At 40.0% G+C, this 18,357-nt stretch overlaps 3 protein-coding genes across 4 annotated transcripts; 1 reads left to right on the top strand and 2 right to left on the bottom strand.

Annotated features, from left to right (window-relative positions):
* The first annotated feature begins 3,414 nt into the window (after window positions 1–3,414).
* On the top strand, window positions 3,415–5,907 carry LOC140776518 (probable pectinesterase 67). Its single transcript, XM_073120250.1, has 5 exons — window positions 3,415–3,758; window positions 4,350–4,512; window positions 4,861–5,067; window positions 5,186–5,433; window positions 5,585–5,907. Exons 1-5 carry the CDS (start codon window positions 3,484–3,486, stop codon window positions 5,739–5,741), a joined length of 1,050 nt encoding a protein of 349 aa, XP_072976351.1. The 5' UTR covers window positions 3,415–3,483; the 3' UTR covers window positions 5,742–5,907.
* A 270-nt stretch (window positions 5,908–6,177) lies between these two features.
* On the bottom strand, window positions 6,178–8,309 carry LOC140775408 (uncharacterized). Its single transcript, XM_073118684.1, has one exon. The coding sequence runs from the start codon at window positions 7,950–7,952 to the stop codon at window positions 6,339–6,341; it is 1,614 nt and encodes a 537-aa protein (XP_072974785.1). The 5' UTR covers window positions 7,953–8,309; the 3' UTR covers window positions 6,178–6,338.
* Window positions 8,310–11,180: 2,871 nt separating this feature from the next.
* On the bottom strand, window positions 11,181–17,216 carry LOC140776714 (phytochrome B-like). 2 transcript variants are annotated; one of them, XM_073120529.1, is made up of 4 exons: window positions 14,789–17,216; window positions 13,663–14,470; window positions 12,494–12,787; window positions 11,181–11,833 (listed from the first exon to the last, which is right to left on the bottom strand). In XM_073120529.1, the coding sequence occupies exons 1-4, from the start codon at window positions 16,830–16,832 to the stop codon at window positions 11,614–11,616; spliced, it is 3,366 nt and encodes a 1,121-aa protein (XP_072976630.1). In that variant the 5' UTR covers window positions 16,833–17,216; the 3' UTR covers window positions 11,181–11,613. The 2 variants fall into 2 exon arrangements, with proteins under 2 accessions (XP_072976630.1, XP_072976631.1); XM_073120530.1 differs by lacking the exon at window positions 11,181–11,833 and adding an exon at window positions 13,118–13,170 and having other exon boundaries at window positions 12,660–12,787.
* Window positions 17,217–18,357: the final 1,141 nt, after the last annotated feature.

Genomic DNA, 18,357 nt, shown 5'->3' with positions numbered 1-18,357 from the left:
ATGCAAATATTACTCAAATCGAAAATACACTTTTCCATAGGGTGTTAAATGAAAAGCTCACCAAAAACTAACAAAATTTACATTTAGAACCATGTATTTCGTAATATTATTTGAACCATAAATTCACAAAAATATAGGGTGTTATCAGCAAAAATTAAGATATTTACATTTAGCACCCTGTATTTCGTAATATTATTTGAACCATAAATTCACAAAAATATAGGGTGTTATCAGCAAAAATTAAGATATTTACATTTAGCACCCTGTATTTAGTAATATTATTTGAACCATAAATTCACAAAAATATAGGGTGTTATCAGCAAAAATTAAGATATTTACATATATCACCCTGTATTTCGTAATATTATTTGAACCATAAATTCACAAAAATATAGGGTGTTATCAGCAAAAATTAAGATATTACATTTAGCACCCTGATTTTTTGCAATATTATATGAATAAAAATTCACATAACTATAAGGTGCTAAATGAAAAGTTCACTAAAAACAAGGAAATTTACATTTTAAACACTATATTTCGAATATTATTTGAACTAAAAATTCACATAATATAGGTAGGGGTGGCAATCGGTCGGGTTACCCGGGTTCGGGTCGGGTCAGATTCGGGTCGGGTTAAGAACACAAATACAACTCGTTTATTAAACAGGTAACACGACACGACCCGTTTAACCCATTTAATAAATAAATTATATTTTTTATATAACTCGTTTAACCCGACATGACTCGTTTTAACCCGTTTAATAAATATGTTATATTTTTTATTCACCCATTTAACTCATCAATACAACCCATTTGACTTTACATCCATTTAACCCGTTTACAGTTAATCCGTGTAATACAACACCCACAAAAACAAAATATCACACATTTACACAAATCCAGCATAATTTACAATATTGTAGGAAATTTTAGTAAAAATAAATTTAAATTGGCTCAAGCTTCAGCGTTGGTATTGGCGAAGCGGCAGCGGTGGAGGCAAGGCTCCAAGAGTTGGCTCCCATGGCGCGAGCTTCGGATTTGCTGAGGCGGTCGATGCGGCTAAGGACGGAGAGGCGGTTGGAGGAGAATGAATGTAGCAAAGAGAGGAGGGGAGGGCAGGCGAAAACGGGGACAAGGACGGGGATGGAGGCATCGTGGCAAGCGGAGAGAGTGGAGAGGGTTAGTAGGTTAGGTTACTTTATAATATATATATATATATATATATATATATATATATATATATATATATAAACTGGTTGGTGGGTTGACCCGACCTAACTCGACCTAACTCGTATAATTAAACATGTCAAAATGGGTCAGTTGTATAAACCCGACACGACCCGTTTATTAAACGAGTTAGGCGGGTTGACCCGTTTATGACCCAAATCCGATTATACCAAATCCAAACCCGATTAAATACCGGGTTATCGTGTTGGATTATCAAGTCGAGTCAAATTTTGCCACCCCTAAATATAGGGTGTCAAATAAAAATGTTACCGAAACTAAAGAAATTTATATTTAGCACCCCGTAAATCCTAACGCTATTTGAACTGAAATTTCACATAAATATAGGGTGTTAAATGAAAACTTCACAGAAATTTGTAATTAACGCCCTGTATTTATGCGAAATTACTTGAACCAAAATATTCACATATACAGGGTCTTAAATGAGAATTTTACCAAAAAATAAAAGAAAGTTACAAGTAGGCCCGTATTTATGCAATATTCAGATCTGAAAATACTCTTATCCATTGCAGGTGTTAAATAAAAATTCACCAAAACTAAGGACATCTACATATAATACCCTGTATTTCTATAATATTATTTCAACTGAGAGTTCACATAAATAAAGAGAGTAAAATGAAAAATCCATCGAAAGTAAAGAAATTTTTAACGCATGTATTTATGCAATATTAAATTTACATGTGTATACATAGGGTGTTAAATGAAAATTTTATTGAAAGCTAAAGAAATTTGCATGTAGCTCCCTATATTGCAATATTAGTGGAATATAATTTATTTAGTTACAGGGTGTCAAATGAAAACTTAACAAAAAATTAGCCTTCTGTATGTATACAATATTATTTAAATAAAAAACTCTCTCTCTCTCTCTCTCACACACACACACATAATATATTAGGGTGTCAAATTAAAAATTCACCAAAAATTAAAGAATAAAAGCTGTATTTAGCTCCCCCTATCTATGTATCTTGAAGAGAAAACTTACATATATATAAGGTATTTTTTTTTAGAGCAAATGCATCACTTTCACTTAATTTCTTTTCTACTTTGCCGCTTTCTAAGCTCTTTACCTTCTTCCTCGTCCCTCAAGCCTTCATACTTCTGGGCACTTCCATCTCTCTCTCTCCCTTCCGCGTCCTCCCATGGAAATTTACTAAACATAATCCCCTATAATCATTTGTAAATTTGATTTATAGCTTACATTATGGACCGATAGAACTCAATCACAGATTATAATAATAGTAAAGTCTATTCGATAGTATCCTAATGATGACTAGGAAAATGATAGAGGGGAATATGAAGATAGTAATGGGCAATTTAACAAAGGAATGGATCACATGCAACTAAATTAATAACAACAGATACAGCTAACTACCTTAGAGAAAGTTTGGCATAAACTTTAAAGAAGCTTTTGGTGGTACCTTACCTTCCTCAATGGGCAATCAATGAAAACGATCTTTTCTTTTTCCGAGAGAACAATTCATTCATAATAATAGATTGATGAACCCATTCATGAAAGTAACCTAAGTGTGTGAAACTTTAAAGAAGCTTTCCTTTTCCATTCAGCTAATAGATCTGCCAATTATTTTTGACTAGGCTCAACTAATAGGTTCAGTTTCTATCTTTCCCATCAAGGCTAGGAGTTCAAATCCAATTGCTTCATATTTATGGATAAGTTAATCAAACCGTCTAATTAATTTTATTGTCCAACCTATATAATATACTAACTTCTGAGCGATAAAAAAAGAAAAAAAAGGAACAATTACTCTTGACTGGGTATATTATTATCTATCTTTATTTATTTTTTTAAAGTAAAAATTTAATACTGTCTAGTTTACTAAATATTAATGCTATTGAAATTCGAATTCGAAAATTTTTACACATTATGGAGCACTTTGCTAGTAACTTGAAAAGGGGTCATCTGAACTTTTTCTTCATTAGCTAAATCATAGTATCATTAGAGTAGTCAAACAAGTTAGATTAATTAGACTTTAACTCCCAGCTTAATATCACTTCATTTGATTAATTAGTTGGGAAAATTTAAAAGACCCAAACATAGATGAACAGAATATGGTTTGCCTGGTTTAAACTACTTCCCGCCTTCTTCTCCCCACCTCTACTAGAAAGCAACGGAATAAAAGGAGGGCCTTTTATTAAACCCTCTCTTTCTCTCTCTCTCTCTCTCTCTCTCTCTTACTCTCTTTCTCCATGACATTGTGAGTAATCTTGCAAGCAACCAAACATGTCATCATCTTCTTCTTTCTCCCCTCTCCTTAGCTCATGGGCAGCTATAATCCTTCTCCTCTCGCTCTCCTCCATCTTCGGAGGAGCTCTCGCCGGCACCCACAAGGCAAATATCATCATCGATGCCCCCCTCCTCACTTCGAAGATTCAAACAAATCGCTCGTTACTCATCGGTCCGTCGGAAGAATTCAAGACGGTTCAGGCTGCCATTGATGCCGTCCCCGAGGGAAATTCGGATTGGATTATTGTTCATATCAAGGCAGGCGTTTATAGGTATATATTTTTCACTCCATATCAACGAAAATTTGTCAAAAATACCCTATGTTTTATTTATTTATTTATTTATTTTATTGTCATCCACAAGCTACTATATGGATATTTATCTTTGGGCCTTGGATTTTATTTTTAATACCTCAAAAAAAAAATGGTCATAGATATTTATCATATATATGTCATACTAACTATAGATGCAAAATAATTTTAATACGTCTCAGTAAGTTTTTTAAATTAAGATAAAAATAAAGGAGGAATCATCTTTTAAAGTCAAATGAGAGGTACTTTAAATACATAAATTTTTTTTGAAAAAATTATAAATATTCGCTATTTTATTAGCTACTGTTAGATTAAAATTTAATCCCAAGTATTTTTAAGATATTAAATATTCATTTGATGGGGTTGAGAATGATAATAAAGAAAAAATGTTGGATAATTTTACAAAATCTCCTCACTACAAATATCATGAATACTCTCTATTTCTATTTAAGGCTCGAATGAAAGTGATATATATTCTTTTATTATGAAGTTATCTCCGAGGTAATGTTATAGTTTCACATAGCGACATTATTGAGTGAATTAATTTTGCAGAGAGAAGGTTGTGATACCAGAGAACAAGCCTTACATATACTTGAGAGGCAATGGCAAGGGAAGGACAACCATAGTATGGAAAGAGAACTCCAACAACAACACAGAGTCTGCAACCTTCAGTGTGTGGGCTGACAACTTCATTGCCTTTGGCATTAGCTTCAAGGTCTAGTCTCCTTTTTAATCTTTCTAACTTCCTTTCCATGTGGATATGCTAACCATCTCTCATGCAAACTAAGAGTTTCTATTTATTTATAAGATAAATTACAATTTACTTATAGTGGTTTAGGCCAACTTACCTCCATACGGTTTAAACTTAAGCATTTAACACCTCTATAGTTCAGACCAAGTTGCAATTATTAGTCAACCTTTAGTCGAATAAAAAAAATTAATTACTCTCAATGGTGTAATTTCGTCATTTTATAATTTATTCTTAGTAGAAACTATTACGGCCAATAAAGCTTTGTTATTCTTTAAGTCAATGACAAATGGATGAACTGTAATTTGTCGATAGAATGATGCGTCGATGGGATTGCGGAACACGCCGATGAACCAGTCGGTGGCGGCGCTGGTCTCCGGCGACAAGAATGCTTTCTACCACTGTGCCTTCTATAGCTCTCACAACACCCTCTTTGATCGGAAGGGAAGGCATTACTATGAGAGCGCCTACATTCAAGGCAACATCGACTTCATCTTTGGCCGGGGCCAATCCATCTTCCAGGCAAGTGCTCACTATGTTATCATCTCGTTGATCACTAGATGGAAACTTCAATGGCAGCTCGATCGAGTTTAGAAATCAAAGATTCTCCTCACGTATCTACACGTTTAATGGAATGCAGAGCTGCGAGATATTCGTTCTTCCGGACAGGAGGACAAAGATCCTCGGATCCATCACAGCTCACAACAGGCAATCTGAAGACGACCAAAGTGGCTTCGTCTTCTTGAAAGGAAAAGTTTACGGAGTCGGCGACGTCTTCTTAGGCCGAGCAAACGAAGCTTATTCCCGGGTTATTTTTGCAAAAACGTACCTCTCCAGGACCGTCAACCCCGCCGGTTGGACCAACTGGAGCTACGACGGCAGCACCGAGTAAGCCAATATCTCGAATCTAATTAGAAATATTTTAAATATAAAGAGAGAAAACATATATAAAAATAAAAAAATAAAGAAATGAATCAATGTTAGGATTTATTTTGATCTTTGATGAGTTTGCTTACAAATGTTTGGATGGTGAATGCAGCAATCTGCTACTCGGACAGTATGACTGCCGTGGACCGGGTGCTGACGTGGAACGTCGTGTGAAATGGTCACGACAGCTCAGCAAGGAAGAGGCATCTCCATTCACCACCATAGATTTCATCAAAGGCAAGGAATGGTTGCCTGTTTACTACTACTGAGATCGATCGAGCAGATTGATCTTTAATTGTTGTATCTCTCTGAGTACGTAATCCGTTTAATTTTTTAGATCATGTATGATGATACATGGAAACTTATTTAATGTAAGTCTTACATGGTGTTCTCAGTTTTCCTCTTAATATAATGAGAAGAGTATATATATTTCTCTTGACCATTAATTGATAGTGTTCTTCTTGAAGTACGTACGTTATCGGTTATGTACTTTCTTTCTTTTTCTTTGATAGGCCATGAATCTGCAGTAGAAATGAATCAAAATCTTATATCTAAGACCGGAGAAATTTAAATATATAACCTATATTATGGACTGATAAAATTTCGACCATCACACTATAGTGGTGGTGATCTAAAGCAAGAACTACTTTGTTAAGAGAATGTATGTTATTTTGGTTATCTACCAAAATAATATGGACATAAACATAGTGAGCTTAGATCATCGGAAGCAAACTCTTATTGATCATGAAGTGCAAAATACTCAAATACATAGTTGTTACAGTAAAATGAACTTAGGTTGCAGAGAGAGTAATTTCCCCTATGTATAGTACACAACTTAGGCTCTCCACATATTGATGCATACTTACTTAAAAACCACCACCACCTCCTCCTCCTCCTCCTCCAAATCCTCCACCACCACCAGCACCGCCACCTGCACCACCTCCAAAGCCACCGCCACCGCCAAGTCCTCCGCCGCCTGCTCCGAATCCGCCACCGGTACCACCGCCAACGCCTCCGCCACCTCCTGCTCCACCACCAAATCCTCCACCGGCACCTCCTCCAGCTCCTCCGCCAACACCACCGCCAAATCCGCCACCTTTGCCGCCGCCGATGCCACCACCAATTCCTCCGCCTTTCCCGCCACCAAAGCCACCACCAGCTCCACCACCAGCACCTCCACCGGCTCCAACGCCAACGCCGCCGCCTTTGCCGCCACCGAATCCACCACCAACACCTCCACCGGCGCCACCACCTCCTCCTACCCCTCCACCAGCTCCGCCACCAATGCCACCGCCAGATCCTCCACCGACACCACCGCCAAATCCACCACCTTTTCCGCCACCCAAGCCACCACCGGCACCTCCACCAGCACCACCACCAACGCCCCCGCCAACCCCACCTCCTTTGCCACCGCCAAATCCACCACCAGCACCTGCACCTCCACCAGCTCCACCACCAGCACCTCCTCCTCCACCAGCACCACCACCAACCCCCCCGCCAACCCCACCTCCTTTGCCACCGCCAAATCCACCACCAGCACCTGCACCTCCACCAGCTCCACCACCAGCACCTCCTCCTCCACCAGCACCACCACCAACCCCCCCGCCAACCCCACCTCCTTTGCCACCGCCAAATCCACCACCAGCACCTGCACCTCCACCAGCTCCACCACCAGCACCTCCTCCTCCACCAGCACCACCACCAACCCCCCCGCCAACCCCACCTCCTTTGCCACCGCCAAATCCACCACCAGCACCTGCACCTCCACCAGCTCCACCACCAGCACCTCCTCCTCCTCCAGCACCACCACCAACCCCCCCGCCAACCCCACCTCCTTTGCCACCGCCAAATCCACCACCAGCACCTGCACCTCCACCAGCTCCACCACCAGCACCTCCTCCTCCACCAGCTCCGCCACCTACTCCACCACCAAGACCGCCGCCTTTTCCACCTCCAAATCCACCTCCAGCTCCTCCACCAGCACCACCACCTCCACCAAGTCCACCTCCAGCACCACCACCTCCTCCAGCTCCGCCACCTACTCCACCACCAAGACCGCCGCCTTTTCCACCTCCAAATCCAGCACCAACACCTCCACCAGCACCACCACCTCCACCAAGTCCACCTCCAGCTCCTCCACCAGCACCACCACCTCCACCAAGTCCACCTCCAGCTCCTCCACCAGCACCACCACCTCCACCAAGTCCACCTCCAGCTCCTCCACCAGCACCACCACCTCCTCCAAGGCCACCACCAACACCACCACCAGCACCACCACCTCCACCAAGTCCACCACCAAGGCCACCTCCGCCACCAAGACCACCTCCACCTCCAAATCCACCGCCGCCACCTAACCCACCTCCAACCCCAAGAAAGTTATCCTTCTCAAGCCGCCGCCCTTCGCTTAACTCCACCACCATCACCATAGCTAATACCACTATTAGCCCCATTCCCAATCCACACTTCACAACCCTCCCCATCTCTTCTCACAAACAGATCTCAGTACTACTTCCTGTGCTTAAATTCGGAGCAATACGTACTGTATATATAAAGCGAGAATTTAATGCAGTTAGTTGGTTCTCTTGAGATCCACTAATCCACAGGAGGAGCCAACAAAGTCCACAGCCGCGGCTTGACTACTGCAGTGTTGAGTCCCTCTGATGCGATGACGACGGTGCCACCCCGATTTTTAATGCACGCGCAACTCTCAACCAACTTAATTTGATCTTTCCCATTTGCGTTACCATCCAGCGCGGCCCATTGGATCCAAGATTAATTTCTACGTACTCGTTTGCATGCATGCATGCAATCTCCAAGGAGGTGGAAATATATCCTTCTGTATTTGCGACTCATAAAAAGAGTGGTTAGGGAAATTGAAGAGGACATAGAAAAAGGTAACGACATCATGGTCGAGTACAGGAGAGCAGGCTAAGGTTCACTGAATGAGGAAAAGGGAAGTAATAATAGGTTTAAATTAATTGGAGGGTTAGGATTAATTGGTACGTTTAAGAGCAATTACAACATATTTGATGCTTTATCATTATTACTACTACTACTAATATTATTATTTTGATAATTTGTGAGCCCTTGTACTTGATAGACTGGACATGAATCATCTCACGCAGATACACTAGGCAAAGTACTATAAAACTGCAACTAAAAATAAATCTCTTCATTTGAGTGATATATATTAAAGTTGCAACGAGATCTCGTGAGTAAGTAGATAGATGATAGAAGATGGATTAATTAAGGGCATATAGGGCACACCCAAAAGAATACATTGGTAATTAAACTTGTCCCCATTACCTCACCAAACTAATTAAGACGACCCAAAATTTAATTGGTTGTTCTAGTATATTTCTGAAGTATCTCTTAAATGCATCGTTCCTTTTCTACATCATTGTCATCTTCTATGTCCGATCTGTTGCTATCCACTTGCTCAGCACTAATGTGAGAGCACCACGAGAAAGTTACCAAAAAATTGCAAGTTGAGTTGCACAATCTCATTAATCTGGCCACCACCAGCGATTCTAGAAAGCACGGAAAATTTTAAGGCAAATTATAGATAAATGGCTTAGTCTGATTTTAATCTACTTTTATATACTTCAAACTTAAGCACTCAATATTATAATTTTCATTCAAAACTAACGATGATTCACTAAAGCCATATTTTCGGCTATAAATCAATTGCAAAATTCCAAGTCACAAGCTTAAATATATTATACCATGTTTCTTTTTCTCAATAGCGTGTGATGTCTGTTTTCTATCATAAATGTTAGACATCATGTCTTACCTAACAGAAATGAAGGTAAAAGATGTCATAAATTGCTCTCTTGCTATTTTCTCATCCCATTGAATAAAGTTGCTCCTGTCCCTGATAAGATATATATACACATATCCTTGATTTGGGGATATATGCGATCATGAGATCGACTGCACTTGCAATGTACAGTTATGAATATAAATGCTGCTTCCATAAGGATGCTGCAGTGAAGCTTCTTTATCTCTAATTCTCTATGAATGCAAGCCAGAAAGATGTGAGTTGGCTTCAAATACCAAAATGTAGCTCTAATTAAATTCCAAGCATACTACTGCTGAAGTAGAGAAGTGGCACATAGAATAGGTAATGCTTGAACAGAAATTCGATACAGTCTGTCCAATATATAGAGAGAGAAAATTACACATAACACCATTTTAACTATATTATAAATAAAGCCAGTTCTTTTTATTATTTGTAAATAAAATAATAAGCAACAGTGAGTCAAGTGCATTTTTTTATTAAAAAGAGACCAGCTAAATTTATTTACTCATCCGAAGGGTGAAAGGCTCCCCATGCATCAAAAGAGATACAGAAACTTCCTCCAAAAAAAAAAGAGAGAGTGTCTTGATCTATCCCGATGGGCGTAGAACAGGTGATCCACAGAGTCGTTGGGGCTATATGCAACCACTGAAGAAAGACCCAAGTGGGAATCCTACAATTAATCACTTTTCAGATGAAAAATTTAACCCTAGGATTAATCTTAAGCTTCCATAATTCTTTCCGTTCTGGGCCTAAAAAGATCGCAGATAGCCTTAGCACTAGGTTTACCCAGATCCTTGTTCAAATTCTAAGGATGAGATTATGGAAACCATTCCCGAAGCCATCTCTAATGGTCGCAAGGTCCCAGAGAGACTTAGTAACCCGGGTCGGGTCAAAAAGAAAGTAGGTATAAAACAAAATGAGTTATTAGTCACCCAAGGATCATTGGCAAGGGATGTCATTGAGTCTAAATATTTAACAAGCACTCTAGGGAATGAAATAAAAAGTAGATTATTTTATCCACATATCGAATGATACTTTTAAATTTCTAAATATTTTTATCCCACTCATCTAATACGATATTTGAGATTTGAATCCATAAATCTTATTAGATTAGGTGTTCGGATGCTATTTTAATATTTTAGGGCTTAATTTATTCATTTTTTTAGAAATTGATATTTTGGTTTGTCTCTAAGCTAGCTATATTTGGAGGCTTAATTTGGTCCTATAGTTAATTTAATAGTCAGGTTAAATTATATTTTTAAAATAGAAGGCTCTATTTGTTAATATTTATCAAAATATAGATTTTTATCTATAAATATCATACATACACACCCATATATATGTATACATCTTTCTAATCCCCAAATTTTCATTTGAATTTATTTGTCAATGTCTAAAGCAAATGCTTGGGTAGCCAACCCTATAATAATGTATGCCTTCATGTCTGTAATCTATATATGTTGATAGAGGTATATGGAAAAGAAAGATGGCTAGAAATACGAGTAACATATTTAACAATATCAAATCGGTGTACTACGTATTTCAAGTGATAAATTCATACAAGAACTGTAATTCTCCATGCCTTGGTATTAATTTGAGAAAATCCCCACAGCCCTTGTTTCATTGAAACTAAAAAAACCCTATGTCTGAAGTTTATTAGCGTTACGAAAATACAACATAAATGTTAATCGTGATATTATTAATATAACAAGCATGAATGATCAATCACTGAAGAAAATGACGTGATGCAGAAGAAAGGATGCAATTTGCAACATATGCAACATATACATGTGAAGGAAAGATGGCATTAATCACATCACATGTTGGCTAATGGCTGCCATAAAATTATGTACTAGTTAGATGTTTCCTAAGAATATGTACCACAATTCGCACAGTGCATCGCAATTCTGAAAATTTCACTATATTGAGTTATGATTCAAATTCGTATTATGAAAATAAGCTGAAAGAAAAGAAGCAAAAAAAATATATCATTCCCCTCGCTCTTGTTGTGCTACCACATATAAAGCCTTAGTCAAGAAACACAGGGATCTCAAATAGGGGAGAACAGAAAAGCAAACCTTTCAGTCTGACATCCTGCTTGCAGCTTTGAAAAACATCAAGCAGATATCAGGAACTAGAAATTTACATAGCAATAGGCCATATTTTAGCTAACTAAGCCTCTCTGTGTGCAGCTTTCAGTGAGTCGCTAAAGCGTTCCAGTGACGTCCCTTGGGATATTGCTCTTGCTCATCCACCTGAAGCTTCTCTGTGTGCAGCCTTTTAAGCTATCATGTATCATGGTAATGATAGTGCTAGTAGTCTAAGTGAGGCTAAAAGAATTAGTCCTTTCTGCTTCCACCTCTCCGGGATGCAGGCAGTTCAATCATGGTGAGGAAGAAGCATCTTTCCGACTCCCTGACATATTGGACCTCACCATCCATTGACTTAAGGATCTTCCGGCACATACTTAGTCCAAGACCTTCTTGGGTCATCCAGTGGGAATTATGAAACATGTCTTGTACGACTTCTGGAGGAAGACCCTCACCAGGGCAAGTAAACCTGCAGCATAGTACAAAGATCTCATCAGTAAATTTAACTAAAGGGCCTTAAACTTATTGTTATAACTAATGGGCGAATATCCAGCCTGCAACCTTCAAAGGTGCATCCATTATTAGATCATTCATAACTCATAAGGTAAGAAAAGTAGGCAATATAAGAACCAAGCCACCTGCTTGCAAATTGACAAAAAAGACCAATATGAAAATAAGGGAGAGAAAAGATGCAGGGCCAGAACACATGAAAAATATGACAGGAGGGATAAAGACATCGAACAAGTGTCTCTCTCTTTCCCTCGAGATTATAAGAAAATAGTCTGGCACATTAACAGTTAGTTTAATCTACAAATATCGGTACTATATGCTTAAATTTACCAGTTAGGTATTGCTCAACTCTCAGAAGAAATTAGCTAAGTTAAGCTAATGAAATAGTTGTTCATAGTACATTGTGTATTTGTTTCTATATAAGTAGGATGCGTTCATGGGAAAAATATATTCAAGTATAAGAGTAATGCACATGAAAGACGATCTAGATACCAATATTCTGATTATATGACAATAAATTAATGAAATTTCAACCTTGGAGAAACAGTTAAATTCTTTAAAGCAGAAACATTTTCCTGCTGGGCTGCATTCTATAGCTTATAAGAGTAAAGTAGCAAACCTGAAAAGGAGAAGTACTGTTACATTTCCAACAGAATTCTGCTTCCAATTCAGGCTAGCTTGGATTTCTACCCAACCACTTTGTGGCGGTGCACGCTGCACCATGTTCAGCAAAAATTCAGCTAAAACTTGCTGAATTCTGAACTGATCACCATATACAGATATATCTTTTATTTCCTCAGGAATATCCCGAATCAATTTTAAGCCTCTTTCTCTCACCAAAATCATGACTTGGCTTACAACAGCATTTATAACACGTCCAACTAAAAATTCACCTTTGTCAAGCACCAAGGAGCTGTTATCAAAAGAATGAGATTAGTAAATTTATAACCGTAAAACAATAAGATTGTATCCAATTGAGAAAAAATGGGTGTTTATTACAAAATCTTGATTGTTAATAATATAGAAATTTATACAGGCAGCCCTCAAGATTCATGAGGACAAGAGAATGCTCAGAAACATAATTCTGCAAAAAAATGTTTGAGCTGAGATTTGAAAAAGAAAATATGGCGAAGCATTTTGCGTCTCAAAAAATGGTTAGAAGAAAGACGTAGAACTACAACATATATGTAATTATATGCAGATGTTAGAAACTGCAAGAATCAGTATTTTAACTTGATCATACCCAAGTTTCATAATGATCCGCAGTGGATTGAGCAAATGAGCAATCCATGTAATCTGCAGCCACAATGTACTATTAGTATTTGGCTTCTATATTTTTGCAATTAAATATATTTCATTTGTCCCCATACTACTTATCTAGGAGAACTCGTATGGGATGCCTTCTTATTGATACACTTGCATACCTGTCTTATCTAGTTGCATATATATATAGGGAAAATCCTTGTACTTCCTGCATCCTAATAGGTGCAATATGAAGGACAAAACAAAGGTCTTCAACCAGAGAAGCACAACAGGTATCAACAGGTTTATGTGTTTTATACAAAGAATAGCTGCCTTATGCGTGTAATGAAATTTCTAATGCAAAATTCTACTTTTCCTATTTACTTATATTCTGCATATCACTGGCAAACTAAATTATAGTCAATCTTATTAAAACTCCAGGAGAAGATATCAAGTAGAATAGCTGGACAAGAACATGGAACTAAATGAATAATGATACTTGTAAAGTAAAACGTCCTAATAACTCTCAAAGGGAGGACAACTAACCCAGAGTCGATAGTTTGCAGATCAGCATCCTTTATGATTTTCAGCAGCTGCCCTTCACAAGAAGCACTTGTCTCCAGAAACTGCTTCTGATCGTCATTCAATTCTGCCATCTCCAACAGAGAGTTCGTAAATCGGATACCACTGAGTGGATTCTTAATCTCTTGGGAAATGAAAGCCAACTTATTCATTCTTGCATAGCATTTCTTTTCTTGTTGCCTCTGAACTTCAAGAGATTGTTGCAATTCGGGACTTGCAATCTGCAAGAAGCAGAAAGCTCCAATTACTTGACCATTGATGTCACTTGTCGTGTGCGCTGTCAATAGAGCCTGGACATGCTTGCCATTCTTGTGATAGAAGGAAAAAGGAAATTTGTCTGTTTCCTTTCCTCCTATAGCATTGTGGAGGACGATCATGAATTTTGTGAGTGCGTCTGGACCCTTAAGTCGACAGCAACTGCCAAATACCTCTCCAACCAGAAATTTCCCAATTATTTCCTCTCTTAGCCAACCAGTAAGCTTTTCCATTCCTGGATTCCATTCTGAGCAGCAGGCATTCCCATCCGAAGAAAATATAGGGGGTATCATAGGGTTAGGACTGTGCACAGTAGCTTTGTAATCACCTTGTATATGAATGAACTTATCCATGACCACTTTCTGCCCAGTAACATCCTGGCCAACAAAACATACACCTACAACGTTGTTTGTGTAATCCCTACTGGAACAGGCATTGACTATCACAAAGATAGCATTTTTGGATCGCTGTGAGCCAAATGTCTTCAGCTTTATCTCTACACGTTTATCTTCTTCACCTGCATGAACTGAGATTGCTGAATGATCGCCAAATTAACGATGTTCCATCTGGAAATAATATGATGTTAACCAAGATTATAACTAAAGGATAAAAATGAAACTAGCATAGCAAGCTTCTATCTAGCTTAGATTATCTGAGCAAATATCTATTTGGACAAGAAGATAAAAAGCTGTTCCATCTTGCTTAGATTATCCGAGCAAATATCTATATGGACAAGAAGAAAAAAAGCTGCACCCACTGAAACAATTAGAACTTCAAGCGTCAATAAATAGTGCAACATATCTAATCAAATTTAAGAAAGGGAAAGGAAGTTTACCTCTCAAAGCCCGGTAGAGAAGCTTGTCTACAACATCCTCGCATCCCTCATATACAAGATCATGAACCAGTGATTTGCCCGTAGCTTCCTCAAATGGGAGACCTGTCAATTCAGCGATCTTCGCATTCCAACCATTTATACGTCCATTCGAATCAACCGCAAAAATTGGTGCAGTTGCTGTCTCTATCAACCTGACCATCTCCTTTGCAACAGTTCTAAGCTCTTCTATGCCTTGCAACTCCAAATCATCGATAGTGACCTTTGACTTACTGGACGCCTCTGCAGCATCCCTAAAGGCGTCCCTCAAAATAAGCTGCAGTGAGTGTATTGCGTCCATCTCTGCATTTTCCCACGGCATGCTCCTACACTTGACTACCTCGAGGAAAGCCTTAAACGAAGAGCGAGGGTGCATCTGCTGCCCATCATCCTTCTCCTCTGGATAATGCTTCGCACCACCCCATCTGATATCTTTGGCTGTGTGTGACCTAAACCAGAACAAGTAATCTTTCGGCGTGATACAAGCCACGGCCATTCCACAGACCGCATTGCCAAGAGCTGCAGCACCAGGATACTCAGCATCGGCCAAGCTGTCGGTGGTCAGACCAGTGGAATCCCCACGGCACTCCGATAACCATCTGATGATATCCTTAACCTGAGCTTCCGTTGGGGCAACACCGAGCGGGTAATACGTCCCCTGGTAGTACAATGCGGCTCCATCACACTTCACAAGGTCCATAATACTAGGACTCTGGGTGACAATGCCGGTTGGAGAGTCACGGAGCAGCATGTCACACAAAAGCGTCTGAGTCCTCAGGATGCGCTTCTCTGATAGCTGCAGAGCTAACTGCAACTCCATGTTGAGCTGAAGCCCAATTGACTGCATTAGGAATTCACAAGCACATCGCAGAGGGAAAGATATGCACCTTGGCGAGGTGTGGTGACACACCACAAGACCCCACAATTTCACTAAATTCTTCCTCCCCTCCTCGTCGCTGCTGTTAGTGACGACAGCCATAACAAGCGATGCGATCGATCCCATGTTTGCCATGTACTGAGGGTGGCACTCGTGGGGCGCCCGCAGTGTCGACCCAACAAGACAAAGTGGCTGCGTCAAGCTCTCATCTTGGATCACCCGAACAGGGACGGCACCGCAATCGGCGATCATCCGCACCCTGTTCTGCTTAAAAAGAAAACGCGCAGCCTGTGGGATGTCGGTGGAAGGGTAATGAAGGCCAATGTAAGGTTCAAGATCCTGTCTTTTGCTTTCTGCGACCACCTCGCCATGCTCGTCCTCGTGGAACTTGTACACCATGACGCGGTCGTAGCCTGTGAGCTCGCGGACGAGACTGACGATGGTGTCCAAGAGTAATTGGACGTCTCCACTGGGAAGCGCCTGGAGGCGTGAGATGGCATGAAGAGCGAGCTTCTGTGACTGGACCGCGCCGGTGATAGAGAGCGCCGGGTCTTGCTTTTTCCCCGGCTCAAGGTCGATCACAATCCCGACATCAATGCGGTGGAGAATTGCGTAGAATGGCTTACCGGTTGTTCTTGAATGTAGACATAAAGGGTTGAAAAGGGTGACCTGGCGAGCGGCGAAGGCGCGCTCAAGAAGAATCGAGCTTGAATTGGTGAAGAGGCCACGCACATCGGTGCCAATAGTGAGGGGTGGTTCGGTGTTATCATCTAGAGAGGGGACGGAGCATTGAAGCAAAACGTCGAGCATTTCAGGGGCGTTCTCACTGAAGGCGAGGACACGGAAAGAGGACTCATCGACGGCGAGGAGGCAACCGAAGGGCTGGATAAGGCCGCCGCGCTGGATCTTGGAGAGGAAGGCGGCGATCTGGTCCTCGGAGATGGAGGACGACGACGTAGCGTCGTAGGTGGATTGGAAGTAGTCGAAGGATTTCCCCGCCTCGCCTGACTGCTCAAAGACGGCATGAAGACTTGCGTCGAGGCCGTATTGAGCCACGGCCTTGCTAGTCGACTCGCCGCTGCCGCCGCCTCCTGAGGAGGACTGGGATTGCTGGCGACTACCGGAGGCCATTTGGCGAACTGGGTCTTGGTTGGAAGGAATTGAAGGATTGGATTGGAGGAGAAAGGTGTTATCTTGGTGATGGAATTGGAGCTCTTGGCAGTTCTTGGTTGCTGGGTGTGTGCTATTCCTGACGGTTTGGAACGTGAGAAGAGCAATAATATATGATGGAGTTAAGGAATAAGCCCGATGCTCTGATTACATACGCTTCCGAGAACTCCTTTTCCACTCATTGAGGAATTGGATTAGAGGAGAAAGGTGGGATCTTGGCGAAAGGATTGGGAGTTCTTGATGGTCAGGGAGCAGTGAGTTTGATATCTCTTCAAAGCTTCCAATTAGAGAAGAAGTGGTCAAGAATTTGAGCGGAGGAATAAGAGTGGAGAGTGGAAAGAAGCAGTAGAAGAACAGCAGCAGCAGCAGCAGAAGAAGAAGTGGGTTTGATATATAGTGTCTGACTCATTGCCACCGACCCCGCAACACGTGAAAGAATGAAAAAAAAAAAGAAAAAAAAAAACATTTCACCCTCTATATTTAATGAATTTATATTCTGCACCTTTAAAATATATACATTACTTTAGAATTTCTTTCAATATGGCACCTCACATTAAACAAAGTTAATGGAAAGATATATTTCTTTAAACGAGTCATTAAAAATACTCTTCCACATATATTTCTTAGGATGGATTATGGACGCTATGCATAGGAGACAGGAGAGTATTATATATATAAACCGAATATTATTTTGAGAAGGAACCATAAATTCATGGAAAATTTAGGTTGTGAGTGAGTGAAAGAATAGTTAGCATGCAGTGACCTCTCTCTCTCAAATCTCACCGACCTCTAAGATGCTGCAGTGTCACTCAATTGATTAGTGCTGGATTTAGATACGACTGTTGCTATTTCTCTATTGTGGATGGTTATGGATTACTGCTAGTAATATTTACTGTTATAATTAAAAACTTGTGTTAAAAGAATTATTGCTCAACCTTTGTCTATTAATTTGTTTTTTTCAAAAAAAATGATGACCATGAATTAAAGAGAGAGTAATAGTATGGAGTTTGGATTATTAAATCATTTGAAAATTTTGTGACACAGATGGAGTTAATGCGATATCATTTTCTCTTTTAATTAATAGGTCGCCAGTACGATGAATAGATCCTAGGATCTCATAAGATCTGATCGAAGACGGCAGACGACTACGTAGGCGTAGCCGACATCTACATGTTGTCCCAGATCATCCACGTAACGTTGCATTCAACCCCGACTTGGTTCCACGTAGGATTCATCTTTATCGACCTCAGGTTATTCCAGACTTCTTACGTTTAATGCCCACTAGAGTTACAATCACCGCCTGATGGACTTCTTTAACCAGAGCATCTCCAAATTCGAAGAATGTACATAAACGAACCATTCAAGTTTTTTTACTTCTAAGATAACAAGAACTCCATATCCTGTCATGTGTTGAGTTTTTGACTGTTTTAGATCTGTCAAACTTTTTCTAGGAGGTATCTAATCATCACAAAATTTAAATGTAAGT

This window comes from Typha angustifolia, chromosome 14, assembly GCF_048772165.1.
Source record: "Typha angustifolia cultivar Huaian chromosome 14, ASM4877216v1, whole genome shotgun sequence".
In the NCBI taxonomy this organism is placed as follows: domain Eukaryota; kingdom Viridiplantae; phylum Streptophyta; class Magnoliopsida; order Poales; family Typhaceae; genus Typha; species Typha angustifolia.
This window is presented reverse-complemented; position numbering and strand designations above follow the sequence as displayed.

Excerpts from the sequence above, each read along its gene's own strand:
- LOC140776518 (XM_073120250.1), top strand. The coding sequence starts at position 3,484 with ATGTCATCATCTTCTTCTTTCTCCCCTCTCCTTAGCTCATGGGCAGCT. Across the intron at positions 3,759-4,349 it reads ATCAAGGCAGGCGTTTATAG|AGAGAAGGTTGTGATACCAG; the intron begins GTATATATTTTT and ends TTAATTTTGCAG. Across the intron at positions 5,434-5,584 it reads AGCTACGACGGCAGCACCGA|CAATCTGCTACTCGGACAGT; the intron begins GTAAGCCAATAT and ends TGGTGAATGCAG.
- LOC140775408 (XM_073118684.1), bottom strand. The coding sequence starts at position 7,952 with ATGGGGAGGGTTGTGAAGTGTGGATTGGGAATGGGGCTAATAGTGGTA.
- LOC140776714 (XM_073120529.1), bottom strand. The coding sequence starts at position 16,832 with ATGGCCTCCGGTAGTCGCCAGCAATCCCAGTCCTCCTCAGGAGGCGGC. Across the intron at positions 14,471-14,788 it reads TCTCTACCGGGCTTTGAGAG|GTGAAGAAGATAAACGTGTA; the intron begins GTAAACTTCCTT and ends CAGTTCATGCAG. Across the intron at positions 11,834-12,493 it reads ACAGTACTTCTCCTTTTCAG|GTTTACTTGCCCTGGTGAGG; the intron begins GTTTGCTACTTT and ends ACTATGCTGCAG.